The sequence below is a fragment of the Lampetra planeri genome, chromosome 32 (genome assembly GCF_965212315.1).
Source record: "Lampetra planeri chromosome 32, kcLamPlan1.2.h2, whole genome shotgun sequence".
NCBI lineage: Eukaryota > Metazoa > Chordata > Hyperoartia > Petromyzontiformes > Petromyzontidae > Lampetra > Lampetra planeri.
Window position 1 is genome coordinate 11,546,082 of NC_136138.1, and position 23,462 is coordinate 11,569,543.

The window sequence follows — 23,462 nt, forward strand, 5'->3', positions numbered from 1 at the left end:
TTGACTTCCAATCGAAAGTTTGGGAAATCAAATTCCCGTTCAGGATTGGCTGAGCCCAGCATCCCTCTGGGATTAGACAAACTAATGACCGTTTTGAGTCGCCTCATCCCTTGCCACAGGGATGAGGAATTCCCACCGTGGCTCGGGGCCACCGAGATGAATACTGCCTATCGCGCTTTCAAGAAGACTTTGAGCTCGAAAACATGCTCATGCGCCATGTAGTCACTTTATCGTGTAATGGTTCATGCGTCGGGTCATGGTCTTATTCCGCGATGTGTGTAGGTAGACCGCAGGCTCGGCGGTTACGCTGTGACGTTTGTGCTGCCACCCAAGCGGAGGTGGTGGGGAGAAGGACGCCTGCACATGCGTGATTGTTGCAGCTGCGGGGTTGAGTGCGTGTGTGTGCGCGCGCATCGCGCTGACGGGAGAGCGCGTCGTTGGGGAGCAGTCTGCGTGAGTCAATCACGGCTCGCGATCAGGCAGAAAGACCGGCAAAGACAAAGATCCCCCGTATAGCCTCCACAGACTGTTGGGGCAAGTGCCGTTAGCGAGCACCGTGTTTCTTCCCCTGCTGTCCCATCTGTCCTGCCGCGTCGTCTCCTTCTATCCGACCATTGGCGGAAACCGGGTCGGGTGACACAGTTATTCTCACTTCTTGGACTCTGTCCTGAAGATGCTGGGCGCAGTTGCAAGTGAAACGTCTTATCTAATTGCTGCGACATTTGGTTGTGATATTTGTTCTACTTCCCCTGTGTGAGCTGACACAATGACGATCGGTGCGCTTAGACGCTCGAACACGTGACCATTTAATTTGTTTGGCTGTGTCGCATGGTGGGAGATTTGGCCAGGTCGTTGTGTTGCCAATTCGAAATATCAACTGTGAATCATACCGTTGTCTTCTAAAACAAACCTACATGTCAGGTTAATCGATTCCTGCGCCATAGCTGTATTGTGAGCCACGAGAATCAATTTAATCAGTGAATCGTTAGATACCTGGTTTTTAATGTACCGTGGAAATCTTTCTGTGTTAGTGCGAGCGTTTGTGTTTCGATATACGTGCGTGTATATTTCTCTATAATAACCAGATTCTCTTCAGATTACGCTGAAGATTATAGTTTTAGCATACAAGCTGTGACCATTCCACGGGGTGCACTGATGCTGTGCTGCTATGCAATCTGAATGAATTGGTCACACGCCTGAGTCTCGCAGGAGGACTGGAGTTGGTGTTTGGCTTCTCCAGTCCATGAGGCCTTAATTCTCACAGAAACGAGAGGGGGCGGTAGGGGGGGGCGGAGGGTGCGGCGGGGGGGGGGGGGCGGCGGGGGGGTGGGTTGTCCTCGGTAATCACCGGAGAGGAAGCGGCAGGCAGGACGAGCACCGTGGAGATGGAGCGATGAGATCGGCTCGCGTGCCGGAGTGAGGAGCGTGGTGGGTTGTGGTATCGTAAGATGGAGACCTTCGTCCGGCGGTAGATTGCGGCTGCCTATTGTGTTGATCAATTTTGCGTGAATCTTCAGGGAGACTTAGGGTTTATTAATGTGCTTACGGGTCTGTGGATTGTCTGATGGCAACGCGTAATATCTTGAGCGAAAATTTCCCCTCAGTTCGGGCTGCAAATCAAGAGGACATTTTACTCGGGTCGGGGGGGGGAACCGGACGTTTCTGATTATTTTATGCAACTGCCCACAGGCCTCCCATTCAGGAAAATGTGATTGAAAGTTGGTGGACCACATAGAGATGGAGCCAGAGCATGCGTGAGAATGTCCTCTTTCAGGGTGACAAGGTGCCAGTTTGCCTGATGATGATGCTAGTTGTAACTACGAGTGAAACGTCCGTACACAATTGTTAAATGTGTTGCGAATCGATTTCCTTCATACAAGTGCTGCTGAAGCGCGAACAAGTAAACCCGTAAAAACAAAGTTTTTCACTATAAATCCTTTATATGCGTGGCGGCTAGAGTCTTCTCGTCCTCTGGCTTGAGATGGCTGCCACCTATGGGTCAGATGATTGTCTGCCAGTATTAAGCAATTGGTAATTAAATATTTAATTTTTTTTCCCTAAACAGTGTAAAATTTTGGGAATTTTTTTTCACGAACATTAATTGCCTCGCACAACGAGTCTGTGTGGAAAATGTCAGCTCGATTGGATCACGGGAAGTGGGTTAAAAAACGACCGAAAGATTTGCACGGTCGTAAGCAAGCAAGCAAGCACGCAAGCAAGCACGCAAGCAAGCAAGCGAACTTAATATAAAGGATTTAAAAAATTTGGCACGTTTGTTCATATGACAACTTTATTAATTGGTTGTGTCGGGCGGAGAAGGGTTTACAACACACTTTTTACTTGCACTCTCTGATCCAAGCATCAATTGTGAATCATAAAATAGAGTTACAGAATGACATTGTAATCAAACAACGCTCAAGGTACAATACCAAGAGCGTCTGTGCAATTAAACTTCAAAAGTTGCTGAGTGTGACTATCTACGTCTCTGCGTGTAATCAGGACCTTTCGTTAAGCAGTTAATGAAAGGTTCTGATTACTTGTAATAAAAGAGTGATTATATGCGGATGGATCGTGCTGTGGCAGAACCCTCAATCCATCCCTTAAACGCTGCGAGTTCAAAATCCCAAGCGGGGATCAACCCAGCCACCATCATCATCATAATTCCTGTGGGGTTCATAAAATAAGCACCAGTTTAAGGGAAGTAAAAAGTGGTCATTTTTTTGGACAAAATGGCCCACGCCATAGAAATGCTGAATTTCCATCGGCCCTGGAAATCCACACTGCCTCCGCTCGTTGGCGCACCGAGACGCTTTGACTCGATTTTACTCCGTCGAAGAGTTCCCCGAACGGATTGACGAGGCCTCCTCCCTCCTTCGCTCGCACCCGACAGGCGGGCGGGCGGTCATCGCGGCCGGACGCGCGTCAAAGCTTGCCTGCGTGTGCCCTCTCTCGTCTGTCCGTGTCTCTCTCTCTCTCTCTGTCTGTGCGTCTCCGTTGTCACGTGCGCGTGTGTGCTGCCCCGATTGGCAGACGCGGACCGTGCCCAGAAGCACGGCATGGACGAGTTCATCTCGGCCAACCCGTGCACCTACGACCACGGCTCGCTCTTCCAGATGATGCAGCGCCTCACCCTCGACCACCGACTCAACGACTCCTACTCCTGCCTGGTGAGGCAGCCGACCGAGGAGGTCCCGTCGCCGTGGACAGGGGGACGGCTGGGGCGGCGCGCTTGATGTCTAGTTGATCTTATGTCCCGTGCCTTCGATTGGCACGGCTGGCTACGTGCGGTGCGAAAGAAGTTCGACGTACGTACAGTACCGTTTGCCCCGTCGCCGTGTTCCCCGCAGGGCTGGTTCAGTCCGGGCCAGGTGTTCGTGCTGGACGAGTACTGTGCTCGCTACGGCGTCCGCGGCTGCCACCGCCACCTGTGCTACCTGGGCGACCTGGACGAGCGTGCCGAGCGCGGCACCATGATCGACCCCACGCTGCTCCACTACAGCTTCGCGTTCTGCGCGTCGCACGTCCATGGCAACAGGTGAACGAGGCGGCCTCGGCCAGAGGGACCGGGTCACCCTAGGCCTGCAGTCACACCGCCCGGAGCCACACCGCACTAGCCTGTGACCAGGTCACCCTTAGCCTTCGACTAATTCACCTTTGACCTACGACCAATTCATCCTTGACCTACGAACAATTGACCCTCACCCTTTGACAAATTCACTTTTAACCTACGACCAATTCACATTTGGCCTATAACCAGCCCTGGTGGGAATCATACTCCTCCCTGTGACCTAATGACCCCGAATGTGCTCAAGCCCGTCAGGGCTGACCGTTGTTTGCGCTTGGATAGGAGACCGTCAGGGAATACCAGCTGTCGTAGAATGTGAGGTTGGCCAGGAGATGGCAGTGCAGGAATTAACGTGTGAATCTATCTGTGTGGGTCTTTAAGAGTTAACCCCACGTATGTAACGATGGCTAGCTCTTGCATTGCCAGCCATCGTCAGCTGGTCTGATGATTAGCCGTGGGTAGCGTTCATTTGTCAGTTGAATGGTGTCAGCGCATCGCGAGACGCTGTTGTATTGCATATTTGATGTGCATTTCCTCTGTACGGTGTTTTTGTATTGTCTGAAAGAAAAAAAAATTTGATGATATTTGGGTGAAAAGAGAATTTGTGACAGCAGACTATGGAAGTTACAAAATGGAAACATCAGTCACTTTAATTTTATTCAAATATGATCATTCATATTTGATGAGTGATTATGCCAGGATTGCTCACCTCGCATCGCGAATAATGTTCTTGTGAAAATTTTAGTTGGCTAAAAAGATGTTAATGTATTTGTTCCGTCCTTTGTAAAACTTATATATTGAGCATAGCTCCGCCAATTATAATTTGACTTGTTTTTTTTTCTTGGGACAGCTGTTTGAAATAGCATTTAATTAGTTCTTAATCAAATAAACCCTATCAGTGTGGGAAGGTGGAAAATAATAATGACTTATAAAATACCTCTGTGATTACGTATGTTTATGAATTTACCATCACGTCTAATTACTTGCTAATTCAGTGCTATTGGCTGACCTGGTAGCAGGCAAAACAGTGAATGTAAAGTTGCTTTCTCTGATTAATTCCAACGTAGCTTAGCCGGTGCTTGCTTTACCACGTGTTGTGAGTGAAAATTGTGCTGCAATTACAAATGAGATTAATGTTTTAGTGGCAAATGTGTTGATTTATTATCGTGACTAATTTGTAGTTCGCACGACAGCTTTTTGTCGTCATCGCATGCTTCCTTTAATTATTTGCACATTGTTTGTTACACCTTGTATTTTAATTTATTAACGCAGTGTGTTTTCCTGTCTTCTCTTGAACTCTATTGTCGTTGTTGTTGGTGTTGTTTATAATCCCTTTCCCAAACCGTTCATTAATTTGTCTAATTCCACTTTTTGACCAAAACCAAACCTTGTTCAATTTCAAACGAACCCACTGTTTTAACCGTCAACTGCCCCGTCTACAACCTATCCACCCACCGAATTCCCCGCCCTAACGTGTCCACCGACACCGAACGCGTGAATCGGTGGCGGGGGGGGGAAACAAAGCCAAGGAAGCGCTGAGCTTTTGCAAGCGCCCCAAGGCCAGGCCTCGGAGACGGCCGAGGGGGAGAAGTCTCCAACTCCCCCCGCGCCGGAGGGCGAGGGAGACCTCAAGCGTAAGGAGTCGAAGCGTGGCTCCCGCAAAGACGCAAAGTCTGGTGGGAAATTTGAGCCCAAGAGGTGGGTAAACCGAGGCTCGGGGTGGGGGCCCGGTGACACAGAGATGCCGCATGCATTTACGCCTGATAAATGCATGAGCCGCGCTGGGCTGGTGCCCGTCAGACGTTACCGGTTTCTGCCGCTTAATTGCTCATTCTGAATGTTGGGAATGCGGCAACGTCCGCGCGTTAACGTGCAAAGCGAACAGTCGGTGCGGATTCTGCGGGTCTCGTTGTGCGTGTGTATCCTGTGCTCCAGCGAGCGGGGTTGGAGTCTTTGCCGCTACGCCGCGTCATGTTGAACTCCTGGCTGTGGAGCACGATGCAAGTTACCGGTCCACATGTCTGCTCTCGATCTCCTTTGGGATTGCTCAGCCTCAAAATAAATTCCCGCTGCGCTTCTCGACCAACAACCACGTTGGGGAGACAAAATTGGCCGGGATCGATCCTGACCATACCGATCGCATCAAGTGCCATGCTGGCCTTCGCGCGTACTTGCTTACAGCACTTGCGACATTATTTTCTAAAGTGTAAATGGAATGTCTCCGTGTATTGGACCCACGGTGTATTCATACGCGGCGGTGCATGAATACACGTCGGCATGTGGTTTGCACAAATGCGTCAACAACACGGGCGCTGGGGCGGTGACGCCATCATCATCGGCGCACTGCGCTCAGAGTCACTCTTTTCAAAACTGTTTTTATAATCATCAATACAGCATTCCAGTTTGTGCTTGTATTCATAAACTTAATTGTATGTTAATTTCCAACATACTTACGGTATTATATGGTATATGATACAATACGGCACGGCTCTCGTCTTACACTCAGAATGTTACGCATATGCAATTAAGTGGCAAAAGAAACTTAAGTATCGTGGCATTTATAAGTTTTCATCAGGGCACCACCGAGCCTTGAGTCTGCAAGGCAGTAGCCCGTTTGCTGCCTGTTGTCACTTCTACTGTAGAGCAGAGACCTTTACCTGAAACCAAAGTTGCTTCACGGATGGGTGGAGGGGGGCACTCGAGAAACGTCACAGAAATTGCACGTTTTGCGGCCAGACGTTTGTGTGTCCTCTCTCGGATGCTTTGCCAATGTCGTAGCACGCACGCGTGTTTTGCCTCGTTACATTTCTTGGGACATTTTCGCCTCGGTCCACACGAATGCTTAGCGGTGACGATGCTTCGTGTGAGCTCTGTACATAGGGACAAACCGGCTACAGCTTGTGTCCTAGAGCACTGTTTACGCTTGCAGCACTAAAATCCAGAGTTCGTAAGAGAATCTTTCAAAGAAAGTGCAGGCCTATAATGCGGGTTTTATTTGACACCAGGTGGCTGGCTCTTGTCACGTAACTACATCGGTTTCAATCCTGAACAAACCTTCTATGGCCACAACCAAAGAGTCTACAATGACTGCAGGAATAAAGTAGCAAAGTCTCCACTGCTCTCCCTGCACTGCTGCATCAGACGGAAACATGCTACTGAGTGCAAATGTAGCCGGTATGCATCCTAATGTTCCGCAGCTTTTATGGCTGGATCTCGAGAAGGGGTTCTCATTGAAGCGTGACACAAAATAACAAATGATGAGATTCCATCTCTGAAGCTGACAGGTGCTCCTGGTATTAACGCCATCCTTAAAGGTGCCTTTATTACAACATACAAACTAGGAATATTAACACAAGCATCTGCCGGTTTGAACAACGCTCTCCGTTAAATGTTCAAGCAACACGGGCAAAGTTCGATGAGGTTCCAACGCCCGGCTCGTTTAACTTGTAATCATTTGGTTTTTGCACTGCTGTGCTTTCTGCTGGGCTTGCACGCATTGACAGTGTGTTTGATAGTGGCATGTGTTCTGGCAGTGTGCGCGGTAATTAAAAGTGAATGCTGCTCACCTCTCAAGAAAAGCACCACGGCCACACTCGCATGCAATGGGCAGCAGCCGAACAGCGACGAGAGCCGGGTATCACGAGCGGGATCGTCAAAATTGGTATCATCAAAAGGGGCATCGTTAAAAGTGGCATCGTTAAAAGTGGCATCATTAAAAGCAAGCGCACATGCTCTGGTCATTAGCGGCCATCGCCACCGAGGCGGTCGTCACGGCATGATGTGTCGGAGGAATCGCCACATCGGTGCAGCAGCTTCCACGGGGAATGACAACAGTGGACATTACGTCATGCATTTCAATAGCTGATTGGCTCAGCAAGTGGGTTTGATGTTACAGGCGACTTGGCCTGCAATGGCAAGAGCTATGTTAATGTTAAAAGGTACTTTCTAAAAGTAATGTGTGGATGCTGCTTTGGCAAGAGGTCGTATTAAACACGAAAAATCTGTAGCGGGCTGTGTCTGCTATCTGTTGGCTTTAGCATCATACTCCACGGGATATTAATTCGTCAGTTCATGGATGGTGGGGAGTGGATATTTACGTATTCGGTATGGCACAATGCGGATGTAGATAGCATCCGCATGCAATCCCATCTCAAGACGCCTTACAGAAACACCGGCCATTTAATAATAATAATAATAATTGACATTTGCAAGGATCATTTCATCCATAGATCCCAACGCGTATGACAGAGAAAAGCTCGAGTGTTCATCGGCAGAGGGACGCAGGGACAGTGACCAGCCTGCTCTCGTATTGTTCAGCACGCCGCTGAAAGAAAGTTGTGGGGTTGACAACTGCTGTGTCGGTGAGACCAGTGAACTCTCTGTCTGCAATGTTTGTGAGCCCAGATTAAGATCATTTGGTTTTCAGATTGTGCTCGTTATGAGCACATGCCCTTCCAGAACATCATGAGAATTCTACGTGAGTCACGATCACATGTCTGTATTCTAAAAATGAACAAGTCTCCGGTTTGTTTAATCGCGTTAATAGATCGATGATAGATCAAATGTAGCTGCTGCTGGTCTTCCGATACTGATGTGCCTGTCGTAGTAGCACTTGTGTAAATAGTCCACGAGCCCAGATCGGTGTCAAACTCGTCGGTGCCACTTGGGATGGCGTGACTTTAGCGGCTTCCAATTTCTTTACGTGGCCAATAACGGTGAATTATTCTTTAACCGTTTAATTTCTCTGTGTTTAGTTTGTTATCCTTCCTCCGCACCTCCGATTAGCACGGATGGCTACGTGCGGTGCGAAAGAAGCTCAACATACATACATATGTACAAACTGAGTTGGGTATAAAATAATGCACTCACATTTGCTAGAGTTGTGCTACCCAAGGTGGTACGAGCCGCATGGCTCACAGGGCTATATCTAATCAATGAAACTTGAAACGAATTTCAGCTCTGGCCCGTGGACTGCAACGAGAATGACCTTTGACCGATTTTGACGTCACTAATTTATTCTCCCTAGCCGATGAGCCGTCGTCGTGAGGTCGACAAGATTTCCTTGCTTAAACAAATGCTGCTGAATACACTAATCTCGACGGCCCATTGGCCGATAGATTAAATGTTATTTCCTTTCGGGGATAAAGCAAATCCCTTAGTTTTTATTTATTTAAAAAAATTGACAAATGACAACCGCTGTGATAATAAGTCCTGGAAAAAATTTCGCTTGAAATAAGCCTACCGTTAGGCTGATTAAATTTCTTTTTTTATATATATAAACAGAGTTTCTAATTCGCGAAAACAATTTCACCGTCTCTTTTGGCCGTACGTGTGGATCGTGCCACTTATTTGACGAGGAGGCTGCTGCTGCTCGGCATTAAACCCCCACCTCGGGCTCCAGCGGAGAGGAGGCACGCAGAAGCCCGTGTCGCACTTTGCTCTTTGCAACTTGGGACCTTCTGTCCAAGTTGGCCTCCCAGCCGCTGATGTGGCCGTTGTTCGCTTTTGCTCAATGGGTCCTGGAACGCGGCCGCATATCTGCGTCGTGTGTGCGTGCGTTCTGATCTCGCCGTTGCTTTACACGGGCAAAGTGAGCAAACTCCGGTCATCCTGGCAGCAGCGGCTTTTGACTAGCCATCGAACAAAGACGGCCACTGCATAGCGTGCTTTCAGATGCTATATACACAACTCGAGAATACACTACATTAGAATACACTACACGATGCTGCATGATATACTACACCTTTGGCTAGCCAGTGAACAATGACGGTCAGCGCATCGCGCGCTTTCATGGTGCGATTCTTCGGCCGTCTGGAACGCTCTTCATTCCGATATTAGGAAGCCACTGGAGCTATGCACGGTTAAATTATCTAGATTGAAAACTAATTTATTTAGAACTGCTTTTCATGTTTAGGTTGTTGTCCTTCCCCCACACCTCCGATTAGCACAGTTGGCTGCGTACGGCGCGAAATAAGTTTAACATACATTCATACAGCCTGCCAGAATCATACACCTAATTAAATTAAATAGTAAATGTGTCGGTGATGGAGTAAAGAGTGAGTGCTCTCACATCCTCTAGCATGGAAGAGAAGGCCAATTACCCTCTAGAGGGGCGGTAGAACTCCCTTTAGTGGAGGCACTTCTGGCAACAGTGGTGTGAGCAGGAAATTGCAGCGCTGCACCTTTTTTTTAACGAAATTAAGATTGTTTCAAATAAGTGCTGCCGAGTCTAAAAGCCTCAGTACTGCTTTAAGACTTGCGTACGATTTTTCACGTTTCAATCATCCACAGTTTGGCATAACAAATTTTGTCAGAAAATATTCAAAGTAATTTGTTGTTTGTACATTACCATTATTAATCGTATTTACAAACCACGTGTTTGACTTCTGATATAATTACGTTTTTCATGGATGTCTCTGCTAACGCTAAATTCAGCTCGTTCATTGTAACGAACTGCGTGTAAAGCGCTACTTTCACGTGCTGCGATATGAACCTGGCGACCCGAGTTTGATTCCTGGCCATGGCTAGAATCGGTGGTATCTGAAACGTTTTTGGTTCCCCCACCAACCGCCACTGACCAGCGTGGTGAAATATGGTCAAACAACCTCCTGTGGCGTGCACAGCTGGGGAAGGCCTTCATCTAGCAGTGGATTAACACACACGGCTGTAAATTCTAAATACTATTTGTAATTATTATTCATCTTTACCCAGGAAAGCCTCGCTCAGGTTTTTCGCAATTGGGGAGGGGGGGTCGCGGCGATGATTGCTCTCCGGTGCGTATGATCCCAATTGAGTAATCTGCCATTCATTTTTCTAACTTGGCAAATTTGGACAATGCCTCTCGCAGACAGTGGCCGGCTCTTGCCAATGACGTCAGGGGATCTTTAACCTCCACTGTGAAGCTGACGGTAGCGCGTCGTAGTTGTTGTGCATGTGTACTTTGAACTTCTTTCGCGCCATACGTAGCCGACCGTGCTCAGCTTGATAGTTACGGAAAGGAAAGCAGGCAAATCAAAACAGCTTCACGTTACAACGTGCACTTCGACAATTCGTCTGATGCACAGAGGTCAGCCGAAATATGTCTGTGGTCATCTCCGCTCCCAAAGCCCTGCTCGAAATCTGCGTTATCTGCCTGGAGATCACACACTTTGATGCAGAACTCGGGAGCTGCACAATTCCACGGGTTTATAACCAAGAGAGATGAGAGAGAGATTAAAATAATCTTTGCCAAGGCCTTGTTGCTTGACCTTTTCGAGGTCTCGTGCCTCTGAGAGTTCATCCTCAATGTCACTTTTATCTTTCCCCTGTGGCGAACAATCGCCACAAATTAACCTCTGCCGTGAGCCTTATTACGGGGCACGCCGGTTCGCATGCAGCTCTAACAAGCACGAGGTTGAGGCGGAAAATCTCCCGAGACGATCCAAGAGCTCGAATGCAGGTGCTTTCATGTCTGTCGGAGTGTCCCGACTGGTGACGGCCGCGGTGGCGGAGTAAGGTGCTGAGGAGCGCGGCGCGCGTGTGCGTGTGTGTGCGCGTGTGTGTGCGTTCACGACTTGAAGTTTTCATGACTGCAATGATCCATACTCTTTGGTTCTTTCGGTGAAGTCACGTAGGTGAAAATAAAAGAAAAAATGAAAAATGAAAACAACTAAATTAAATCACAAGTTGTTTTCATTTTTTATTTTATTTTCACATACGTGACTTTACCGAATGCGTACACGACGTCCGTGTCAACGGCGGGAGGGCTGCTCGCGGACAGAGCCGCTGCGTGCAGGTCGGGGGGTCTGTGTGGAGCGACGCAGAGTCGTGGGGGTGAGGGCAGCGTGTGGGGGTGAGGGCAGCGTGTGGGCGGACGAGTGGGCGAGGGAGGCAGGGTGGGTGGGTGGGAGGGAGGGAGGGAGCAGTGATCGGGCCACACTAATCATCTGCCCTTCCCCAGCCCAAGCCCGGATTAGCGTTTTTCAGGAAATGACAGGCAAACTCGGGATTTTTGTTTTTGCCAAGAGGTTTAACCTCCGGTGACCAAAGACGCCACTTCATTATCTGGCCCATCCCGTTACTCTACGCTCGCCGGGCACAGCCCGCGTCTCGCCTCCCGCGAGAGCTCTCGCTGCCTGCCACGGTTAAACAACAATAACAAAAAGTAGCCGCGGTGAGATAAGTCTCAGGATATGAATCGTGGCTTCCTAAACATCGGCGCGTACGATCGTTCGCGTGCGGGTTGTGTACTACGTGCTGTTCTTGAAGAAGCAAAAAAAACACACACACGGGAGAGGAAATACACGGACACGGCAGACGTGTGTTTCGTGTGATTTTCGTTGCGGTGGGGGAGAGTGTTGGTGCGCGAACGCGAGCGGCCACCGTTCAATGACCGCGTTGCGCTCTTCTGTTCGACTCCACATTGGGTGCATTATCAGGGCGGGTGGCGTACGTACGGTGCGAAAGAAGTTCAACATGCACACGCGTACATTATGTAAATTATAGAAAATCACAATGCTACGATGCGTGCAGCAACGCGGTCGTCGGACAGGAGAGGTGGGAGATTGTCCACACTTTACCCCACCACACACGACCTGCCAATTGGCGAACTGTGGGAGGATCAGTGAAAATTTTAGTTGCGTAGTCCGCCTAGGAATAAAAAAAAATGGTGAATTGGCTGAAATATTTTACGAACGTTTCAAACGTCATATATATATATTTTCACTTTAATATGGACAATATAAATGTAAAATGTGGTGCATTTTGAAAACGTGTAAATAACAATTATTTATTCGCAATAGCACAATTGTTACTGTCATCATTATTAAAACATGTTTTATTTGGGAATTATTTTGTTGTTAGCGAAACAGCAATCACGCGAGTGAACGTCAACGCGCTGTTAATCTACATTACTCGCTGCGTGTAAAAGGAATATTGCGTTCCATGTAATCGTGTAAAAATACGCGCTCGGAGCGCGATGTGATGGAGCGGTTTGTCGAGCAGCATATTCTTGCGAACGCTCGTAAGCCGTTAAAAATTGCTCATTTTCAATCCCCCTCGCGATGAACGGCACGGACCGCGAGCCAGACGGGAGGCCGGCCCTCCTGGTGATTGTGTACGGCCGGCCCCAGCATCCCTTCCACGGCACGGAATGTCCTTGTCTCCCGACTGGATTACACCGCGTGAACACGATCGGTAATGGGACATATGCGTTGTAAGATCATTTTCGGGCTGTCTTCCTTGATTGTGCGGAGATTTAGTTGTTCGTTCCGGGGGGGGGAAGAAAAAAAACACGCTTGAACTAAATAAGCGGCAGTAACTACAGCGGGGAATTTGTAAAAAAAGAAACTGCTTAAGCCCCTGCGGTGTCTCGTCTCGTGCTGTGGCCGCGTAATCACTGCTGCGGAAAAATCCGGCGTTTTGCAAACTCTGCTCCCGGTGCCCTCCGGCGTGCCGTGGAAGTCGACGTGCCGCTCGTTGCCGAGATCCTCGGGTTCGAACCCAGCAGCGGCCGCCCTGGTAAATAATGCGCCTGTGTCATTCGTGCAATCGTGCGCGCCGCCTGCTTTGGAGAGGACGTACGTGCGCACGTTGAACTTCTTTCGCACCGTACGTAGCCAACCGTGCTAATCGGAGGTGCGGGGGGAAGGGCGACAGCGCTAAACGCAGAAAGATCCCCCGTGGCGCTCTCCCGCCAAGAGCAGGCCCACAAGTGGTCGCCGGCATCACGGTCCAATTGGCCGAGTTCGAATACATTTCTCGCAAATTACTTGTGTGGCAAATAAAAAACCGCATATCAACATTGCCCCTTGCCGGCAGACTAATGCCCCAACCGCAGGCCACTACCGCGTCCACCTCGTGCTGCACAGGGACAGCCGCTTCTGGTGGGTGCCCTTGGCGAGACTGCAGCAGGGAATTAGGATGGTCGAGATGAGAAATGATGGAAGGTGCTTTGAGTTGCTGCTGAGACATTTGCACACCCTATGAATGCAAATACTTATCCTACGCGTGCCCTTTATCTAATTTATATCAATATGCATAGTCCTGATAAATGTGATCAAATAAAGCAGGCTCTGCGATTTGGGGGGGGGGGGGGGCAACAAGAGGCGAAGTTTGAGAAGTCTGTGGTCTCGATGGTTTGGATAACACTCGGCAAGCGAGGCCATCGGATGTGGTGAACCGCCACGTTGGTGCCACAGGCGGTGCAAAGTCGCCCGCTAATCACACGCACTGCTCCTCACTGCTCGATTGGCTCACAAAGGCCACGCGATTACAACGCTTGCATGTGATTCGGCCGCATGCATCGTGTGCATGCATTGCTGAGCTTTCACATTCACGCAACGTGGTTTTATTACGGAATGTTCGAAACCGGCCGGATGGTTCGGTGTCAAAGTCAACCCGAACTGAACGTACCCACTCGTTCACCGTCGCACCCCTGGACAGTCGCACAGCGATAGAGTGTGCAGGCGGTGCACCTGCACCGGAGTCTACGAGGCCAGGAGAGGCCCCGTACGGGGCCATGGAGGCCCTGTAATCTCTGGAGGCCCTGTAATCTCTGGGGTACGAAGAGGGTGGGGCAGGGCCCGTTGCATTGCCTGCACCGGGGCCCGTGCAACCCACTCTACGCGGCCGTCCCTTTTGTAACTCGAGGTTCTACTGCCAGAGCCAAGGGAGGTTAGAGCAAGATCAGTCGGTAATTGGATGGGAGGTGATTGACATTAAAGCGGGGTGTTGGCGTGAAGTTGTCTCAGACTTTGGTGGTGGCATTTTGTATGTGTGTACGTTGAACTTCTCTCGCACCGTACGTAGCCAACCGTGCTCATCGGAGGTGCGGGGGAAGGACGACAAACTAGACACTGTGACTGATTTTCACAATTCTACACGTACATTTTTACAGAAATATAAGGAAGTCCTGAGAAATGTGAAATTTTTTTGCGTTTGTTAACCAGCCGGCAGAATTTGTCCAGGTGGAAAAACATGACGCTGTGTATTGAGCTCCTGTCCAAATCCTCCAGTTGTTGTAACGTCTTGTACAAAATAGCACCATTTGACGTCTGTAATGCTCAGCAAGGAGAAAAGACACGGGCACAAGTATTGGCGCAGCGATAGAGTGCGCAGGCAGTGCAACTGCACTGAGACGCACCGTGACCCCCCGAGGCTCATGCCAACCACACGACAAGAAGGTGACCCCTGAGCAGTGTGTATTTTTTAGCTTTTGTCACTTGCGTAAATAAACCGCCGCTCAAAAACGATGACCCATTTACGCGTGGCTCCCCCATCTCCCGGGACTCTGAGATCTCCTCCACCCCTCCCCCGTGTTGCGCCCTGGATCTGTGTAGCCACAGAGGTGGCGGCCCCTTGCGCCCGTCTCAATGTTGTCGCCCTTTTGCCGCCCGCGACTGCGGCGCCTCACGCGGGCTGTCCCCCCACCTCCCCACCTGGCAGGCCGGATGGCATCGGAACGGTGATCGTGGACGAGAAAGAAACGTTCGAGGAGGTCAAGGAACGGCTCCGTTGCCTGCTCGAAAATCAGATCACACATTTCCGGTGAGTGCCGTCGACGGTGGTGAGAGCGTTGCACGTGGAATATAACATGGACTATGCGGAGCTTGGAGTGCGGAGCTTGGAGTGTTATCGTCTCATATGGGTGGGTTTTCAACAGATATACAGGCGGTTTCCGATGTATGACGGTTCACATTTACGATGTTGATATAACGCCTCCATGGATCGATTTATGATGCATGTTCCGACAAAACTCCAAACGCATTTGAACAGAGTCGGTTTGGTTTCTGACGTGACTTGGCATAGAGCTTTTGTTATTCTGTACGTAGCCAAATGTGCTAATCGGAGTTGCGATATCAGTCCTGGGTCACCATTCCCCAACCTGAACTCACTGTTAACTGACCAGCGTGGTCAGCTATGGTTAAACAAACCTCCCACGGCTGACGCGATGTGGGCAGGCCTTCACACACTGTGCATTTGCAAAGATATGTAAATTATTAGTGTTTATTATTTAATAGTCTGCTACACATACACAGTGGCACAGGGGCTCAGTACGGATTCCATATTTCAAGAGAAATACCACAGATGCTCAACCCTACTTTCCGACTCGAGTAATTCCAACATTAGGCACAAGATTAAAGTTTTACAATTGTCTAAGTTGTGTGTTGTAATTAAAAAAATCTTTGAAATCGTTTTTTTCTATGATGTTTATTTATGTACAGGCTAGGCGTGGTAGGACAGTGTGGTTGGCATGGGCCCTGGAGCAAGGTAGCAGATAGGGCCCCTGACTTCAGTTCTACCCCCCTCCATCTCTTTCATATGTTGGCGCCAGGGCTCCTCTGGCCCGTAGGCCCAGTGCAGTTGCACCGCCTGTACGCTACTCGACAGCTCCACTACTGGCATAGGGGCTGGCACACTTATCAATGAGGGTGGCAGACTGCAGGGATTTTATGATCTGGCCCCCACCTTCACGGAGTTGAGCTTGCTGCCATAGCAAGCAAAATCCAAACTAAACTATTATTCTTCTTGGTTCTTTCGGTAAAGTCACGTAGAAGGGAAATAATACAATTATAAAAATATAATATTATTAAATATTATTTTATGATATTATTTTATTATGTTATATTTTTATTATTTTATTATTTCCCTTCTACGTGACTTTACCGAAAGAACAAAGAAGATGAATCCCTGCAGTCACGAAAGCTTTAAATCGAAATTTAAACTATTATTGTTTAACCAGGTAAGGCCCACTGAGCTATTAGCTCCTTTTACAGAAGCGACCTGGCCACAGATGATAGCTGAACAAAGTGGCTTATCGTGTGGGAGTTTATAGCAGCCAAACTCTCTAAATGCGCTCGCTGGCTGTCTCCGCCATGGCAAGCGGCAACGTTCACCACTGGCTCAGGGCCACCGCCAGAAATGAGCAATGCCTCCGGCGAGCATTTTGCCACGGGGTGGGGGCAGGGGGGACGACACTTTCACTCTGGACTTATCGACTTGACGCAACAAGAACAAGAACAGCAATTAATAACAATGTTTGCGAAATGTATTTAAAACGTCCCGTTTGGTTTCGTAACGAGCAGGAGTAAGGAAGTGTTGGTGTGTGGAGAGGGTCTCTTACGACGTGCCTTGCGCTGCTGCTGCTGCTGCGACAAGCAGACCTCCAGTCCCCTTTCCCAGGGTTTCTCTCTTTGTGATTTCACAGTTGGGCGCAGTGCGGGGGTTTTTGTGCTCCGCTTGGTTTCTCAATCTTTCCTTTTTACAAAAGCCAGGGAACATTTTTTCTCGGATTTGTTCTCATTAACTTCTCCTGGCTGCGTGCGTTTGTCAGTGGATGGGTTCGTCCTGAGTTCATTCTTTACCTAAATCTTTGCAGACTATAATCTCATAAGCCGGCTCCATTCACACACCGAAAGCGGCATGTGAATTTATCCCCCCCGTCGGCATAAAAACACTCATCACAATGGTCATAACAAATACATTCAAATGTCCTTTTATTTAGCCAGGTGAGAGACCCATTCAGATTCATTATCTCATTTGCGATGAAAAAAAAACGTCTTCAAGCACAAAGTGTGCGAAAACAGTTTCATTCGCCCCCATGTTTTGTGTTTTGTGGGGTTTTTTTCCTTTTCTCCTTTCATATTTGGATATGTGTGGATTAAATCACCGGCGCGCGGGAATTGTGTGCCGTGCGGTCTTTAACGCGCGCTCCATTAACACGGAGAGGCGAGAGCTCCGGTAATCATCCGATGAAAATTCACGATCTCGTAGCTCGTGCTGTTACACACCTTGCAGAGCGGGAAGAGTCGATCAGCGAACTTCACGTTCAGGCCCATCCCGCTGTCATCGCAATCGTGGTCACGTTAATCACCGCAGACCACGTCTCTTATCGTTTTATTTCATGTATGTTGAACTTCTTTTGCACCGTACATAGCCAACCGTGCTAATCGGAGGTGCGGAAGGAAGGACAACAAACTAAACACAAGGCAGTTCTAAAGAAATTAGTTTACAAATTAGATTTAAAAGGGCGTAGCTCCAGTGCCTTACGAATATCGGAAGACATTCTCTATTTAATTCAACGAATTCCGCGTGCTCACTTTCTTTAGATATTTTTAGTGTTTCATCAATCTGCTTGGAATTTTTTTACCATTCATTGTTTTGCACAACAGGGCTCCCTTGTAAAAGATTATTGTTTCTGTGCGCTCTCATTTGGCTCCATGTATTGGTTTATTTGTTTAAATTTTATGGAATTCTCTGTTAGCTTAACAAGTAGATCTGCATCTTGCCCTAAAGTTGCTTGGCCGAGTTTCAAGCGAAGCGTCGCGTATTTAATTTCCTGATAAGTTTCACCGTGAGAATCGCCCTTCAACCTTCCATTGTGAGCTCAAACAATAACAATGGGCGCGTTCAACTCTTGCTGCACGTGGCAAACTAATTTTGTTTGGCTGTGCCAGGTGATGGAACGAATTACGGCACGTATTTACCCACATCGTTACGTGGACTAACCCAACAAAATCATTCACAATAGAGGTTTTTGGGTTATATCGCGTAGATATATAAATGTGTCGTTAAAACCCGCCATAACCCGACACAGCCAACTGATGAAGCTAGTTGTAATTACTGGCGAAACGTCGTACTCTGATTGTAAATGTTGTGGCTTGGCTCTCCCACACACCGGTTAGTGCTGTACTAGTGACGAATTGGCCACGTTCTGTTCACGTGACAACCCTTACTAGTTGGCTGTGTCGGGTGGTGGCGGGTTTAACGACACATTTATATATTTACGCGATCTAACCAAAAAACCTCTTACGGATGATATTGGTCGCGAAAGCCTCCTACGTGTTAGACCAAAAAAAATCAATTTACGAATCACAATTGCTCCTATTTGTTTTATTTGTTTGCTCATTGTTCTTTTTTGGCGACCCCGACAGTTTCACCACGGGCCACCCCCCTCCCTCCCTCCCTCCTGCAAATGTTTGTCCGAGCGTTCTCGTTGTTTGGCGAAGACGCCCGGTGAGGCGACGAGACACGATGGTGGTAATCCCGCGACTAAGTCCACCGGCCCGGGCCGCTATTCACTGGCGATAGACTCCGGCCGAGCTGGGCGGGAGGATCGACGGGGCTGACGCACTCCCGACCTCGGCTTAACTCGCCGCTAAGGTAGTAGCAGCAGCAGCAGAAGAAGTGTGAGAAGTTACGATAACAATGCACGCAACAACATTGATGTTAGGAGTGAGGCAGAGAGGGAGATGGGTGCGTGGCTGGATGGGCGTGAAGGTAGCTGGAGGTGCCTGCGGCTCCGTTGTTGTTGTTGACGAGGCAGCGTATGCAACATTTTCTTCCTGAAATTTTGTTTTTATCACGCAAACCAGCCATGGGGACCTCGCCTTAGCATACATATACACACACTACGTTTTTACTACACACACACGTGTATGTATAGTATATACACACACACGTGTGTGTGTATACATACTATACATACACGTGCTCGCTGTCCTATTGCGAGACGCAGCAAGCCATGGAACAGAGCCCTGAATGGGACTATTTACGACGGCCGCCACTCTCCACTGGGACCGATTCGTTGGCCGTGGGCGAGCCTAATTCCGAGCCCCGGCTGAAAGGGGCCTTTCACGGGCACGCAGGCTTACCCGTAGATTAGTCCATGTCATTTGAGATGTAAACAGAAGGGATTATGTTAATGCCATCGACGACTGCCAGGGGTCCGGCGAGAAATGATGAGGATCCTGGGCCGTTCCATTGTGCGTCCGAGGCTCCCCTCCCCTCCTCCGCTGATTAGGTGATAATTAGCACTGCCAAGGAGCGCCGCTCTCCTCCCAGAAAGCTCCTTCTCACTTCTCCCCACCTTAGGCAGCAGCAGCGCAGAGAGGACTGCGAGTGAACGCGTCCTCTGGGGGGGGGGGGGGGGTGGCGTGGGTGAGCACGGAGGTTGCTGGAAGCAGGTTTTTATCGGTTGGTGGTGGTGGTTTTCTTCTCTTTCTTGGCACCGGAGGTGGAGTTGCTGTTGGTGGTGGGGGTGGTGGTGAAGGTGGCGTTACCCCCATAATTAGCCGTCGTGAATTTTTTTTTTTTACGCGCGAGATGGAGTTTTGTGGCCAATATTGCCGTGCCGGCCGGCGAGCAAGCGGCTGTCGGGGTTGGGGAATCGTCAACGCGCTCCCGAGGCTTGCAAGCGTCGAGCTTGATTGTACAGCTCCGATTTGCCGCACCTCCGATTGGCACGGTCGGCTACGTACGGTGCGAAAGAAGTTCAGCATATGTACATACAGCTCTGGAAGGCCTCCCTTACACTTTGTCGGACATGGTCGTTGTTTGGCCGTTTGTTTGTCCAAACTTCACCACTTTAGTTTTTTGTCCATACTTCACCACTTTGACTAGTGCGGGCTGGTTAAGTTGGGGCTCCCGTAACGTATCCAAATTACATTCCCCACTGATGTTCACCCCGACCGAGATTTGTGTACTCAGGTATTCGGGGTCACAGCAGTGCACTCACCACTGAACCGTCTTCCGTATTGTTCACACACATACGGTGACACACGTACGGCTACAAACGTACGTGCGCTGCAACCCAAATGCACAGACGTATACGTTCATTCAATTGAAGTCATAATTTACTGCCCTTTGTCAATCCACTGCTGGATGAAGGCGTAACCTTCCATCGCTCCAGACGATGGGGCTGTTCTGGCCCCATTGGTCAGCTGGCGAAGGAGGGGACGAGCTCCAGCCCAGACATCGCTCGCCGCTGATGTCAGCCGTGGCCGGGAACTCAACTCGGGTCGCTGGGTTCAGTGCACTAACCACCGTGCCGCTGCTCTTCCCTACAGAAGAGTCTTCAAACGAAATTCATTCCATTGCTGGGGAAGGGAACGATATTAGTTTCCCCGTGTGCCGCATTCAAGGTTGCACTGAGAGGTTGTTTACTACTCGGAAGATGAATTTGTTTCTGACAACAGAATTGAGTTCTGCCAAAGGCTGCCGCAGATCTCTCTTTGTTTGGGTGGTTGATTAACATCAGCTGGGTACAGACACCTTGCAGGCTGACACGCTAACCTCTGGAGAGGAAATTGGCTTAAAACAACCAACTTTCTCATTACCGCAGGCATCATTTACTCTGGTCCCGTCAGCTCCCCTAAGGGTACAGCTTTGCATGTTTACCAATCAACAACAGCACTTGATGTATATCGAGCTAATTCACATATCGATTGCTTGCCTGGGCTACAGGGGGATAGAGAAGTTTGACAGCTTTGGAAAGATTCGCGATTTTGTGACCAAGAGCTATGTAGCTGATTGGGCCTTACCTGGTAAAATGAAAATGGTATAGTATAGTGTTTTGTACATGCGTGTGAATCTGCGTTGTGGGGAGCGGGAGTGTAGTGGTTAGCGCGCCGCGCTAAGAACCTGGCGACCCGAGTTCGATTCCCGCTCACGGCGAACATCGGTGAAGATTATTTGAATTGGTCCTGGGCTTCCCCCATATCGACTCAGCCTCAAATGAGTACCTGGTGTGGTGTGTAGTAAACGTCGCCACTGGGGAGACAAAGGCAGCCGGGCGTGGTGCTGGCTACTCTCCCTTTCGTGCGCTGTGCCGGCCTTCATAGGTGCTGCTCGCTAACAGCACTTGCCCCAACAGTCTGTTTCAGGCTGTACGGGATATCTTTGTGTTTTTTTATAGTAGACTATGACTTGTACTTTGTGATAGTATACACATACAATTCTTAAATGTATCATTGTTGCCGTGCGCTCTCAACAGTAAACGCTTGAAATGCATCACATCAAAAGAATTCCATTTAAGCGAGCTTTTGTACGGAAATAGAAATGGTTATAAACGACCTTGCAGGTGACTCAATGAGGATCACACATCGCAAACATTGCCCCCTGCTGTGAGAACGTTGTCTGGAGGCATGACCCTCCTGGCAGGAGAGTCACGAGACTCAATGACGCTTTCCTGGGTAAACAAGCATCGTAACGGTGATAATAAACTAAACTAAAACGTGTATTTTTATTTTTACCAGGTAAGACACGCTGAGATGTACAGCTCTTTTTCAGAAGCAACCTGGCCACAAATAATATCTCAGCGAAGTGGCTTATCACGTACAAATGCAGAGCAGCCAAATACTGTCAAACGCGTGATGTTGATTCTAAACCATTACAACGACGACGATGACGTTATTGATGCTCTGTCCACTGTTTGCGTTTTGTGTCGTGCAGGTATTGCTTCCCATTTGGACGACCAGAGGGGGCACTCAAGGCCACGCTTTCTCTTCTCGAGCGGGTAAAGTCCAAACTCGCAGCCCTAGCAAGGCGGCCAGCAGATGGCGCTACAGCACTGGATTCTTGAATCTATCTGTGCGGAGCTTTGCGTTTTCCCCCCCCCCCCCTCGTATGGATTGGTTTTCACCAAGCACTCCAGCGTCCTCCCGCACGCTAAACATCCGTAGGATTGGCCAAACGTTCAAAGCGCGTGACCCTCTCGAATCAGAGTCCTGAGACTTTCCTGGTAAGTAAATATGATCACAAGAATAACGGTGGAATGGAACCCGCCCGAGACGACGTCTACCGAGGAGATGGAGCGATGAAATCGACTCAAGCGCGCGTGGATCAATCCAGCGCAGGGCCGTGAGAGGCGGCCACAGTTCGAGGAGCCGGCGCCCTCATCCAGCAGCGGATTGATCGTGCGTGCTCGCGCTGTTGACGATGACGCGCGTAATGCCCTGCAGGTGCTCATGAAGGACATCGTGACGCCCGTGCCGGCCGAGGAGGTCAAAGCGGTGATCCAAGTGTGTCTGGAAAAGGCAGCTCTCATCAACTACACCCGCCTCTCCGAGTACGCCAAGATCGAAGGTAAGGCCTGATCCTCCTTCACCTTCCAGCTGCCACCTCCACGCAGCTCAGTCCTCTTACCCAGAAATGTTTGTGCTAAATATTTTGTTGTTGTTCTGGATTTGCTGTCCACTGGCCTCCGGGTTTTCTTCAAGGTTGTCGTCTGGTCGCAATGTTTCCAGAGTTTGATGCCGCTGGAAGCTGACTACATCTGGATGTTGTTGGTCATATGCGTGCGGGCTTGATTAATTTTTTGGAAAACGTTGCTGCTGCTCCTGCTGCTGCTGCTGCAGTGTGTCATGTTGCTAACACGTCTGCGTCAGTGATGAATGTCTAAAATGACCGTTGTGAATAATCACGGAATCTTTCACGTGGCCTGCTGATTTTCTCGCGAATGTCTGTTAGGTTACGTCATTTGATGTCATACAATGAAGACCTCGGCGTATGCATGTGTGCGTGGGCTTTTTTTCGGCATGAAAATTGACACCAGCAAATGCAACGTGGGTGCTGTTGGGCACAATACTCGACCTGGGGAAACATCTCGGGTAGATGCGTCTCACAGTGTTCATATGCAACGGCAGGCGCATGGGTTTGAACCTAACGGCCCTTTTCGTAAAAAAAAATCTCATCAAATCTGGAATATCTGAGCCAGTTCGATGACAACACCTGGCACACCTCTACCTGAAAGCACTGCGCGTGGGTTGCCAGAGATACGGAGAGAGAGAGAAGGTCTACAGAGTGGGGGCTTTAATCTTTTCGAAATTACATTTCCTTGGAACGGTGTGAATGCTGATTTGTTGATCTTGCCCAAAGGCATGTAAGCAGGAATCGCAAAGTGTCTTCAGACTGTAAACACCAGCTGTGCCACAGATGGAGAATTATTCACAAACATTTCCTTTAACCCCTTCACACGAATAAACAATGTAGCAATAATCGCTGTGTGAGCGACTGATTTGAGATGGGCCGTGCTTGCGTGTGCAGTGCCTGTTACGTTTATTCAAGATGTCCCGCTTATCGTGTTACTTTGTAGTTTTGCTTTTATTAAAATTATTATTTCTTGCACGCCTTTTCAATC

At 49.0% G+C, this 23,462-nt stretch overlaps 1 protein-coding gene across 4 annotated transcripts in view; it reads left to right on the forward strand.

The window, feature by feature from the left end:
• LOC144729477 (calcium-dependent secretion activator 1-like) overlaps window positions 1–23,462 on the forward strand; it is a 362,783-nt gene that overhangs the window by 272,611 nt on the left and 66,710 nt on the right. For all 4 annotated transcript variants that reach the window (XM_078609805.1, XM_078609804.1, XM_078609802.1 and 1 more), the window contains exons 13-17: window positions 3,031–3,167; window positions 3,348–3,535; window positions 14,990–15,091; window positions 21,776–21,839; window positions 22,285–22,408. In XM_078609805.1, coding sequence (XP_078465931.1) covers window positions 3,031–3,167; window positions 3,348–3,535; window positions 14,990–15,091; window positions 21,776–21,839; window positions 22,285–22,408 — 615 coding nt within the window. The remainder of the gene's footprint in view (window positions 1–3,030; window positions 3,168–3,347; window positions 3,536–14,989; window positions 15,092–21,775; window positions 21,840–22,284; window positions 22,409–23,462) is intronic.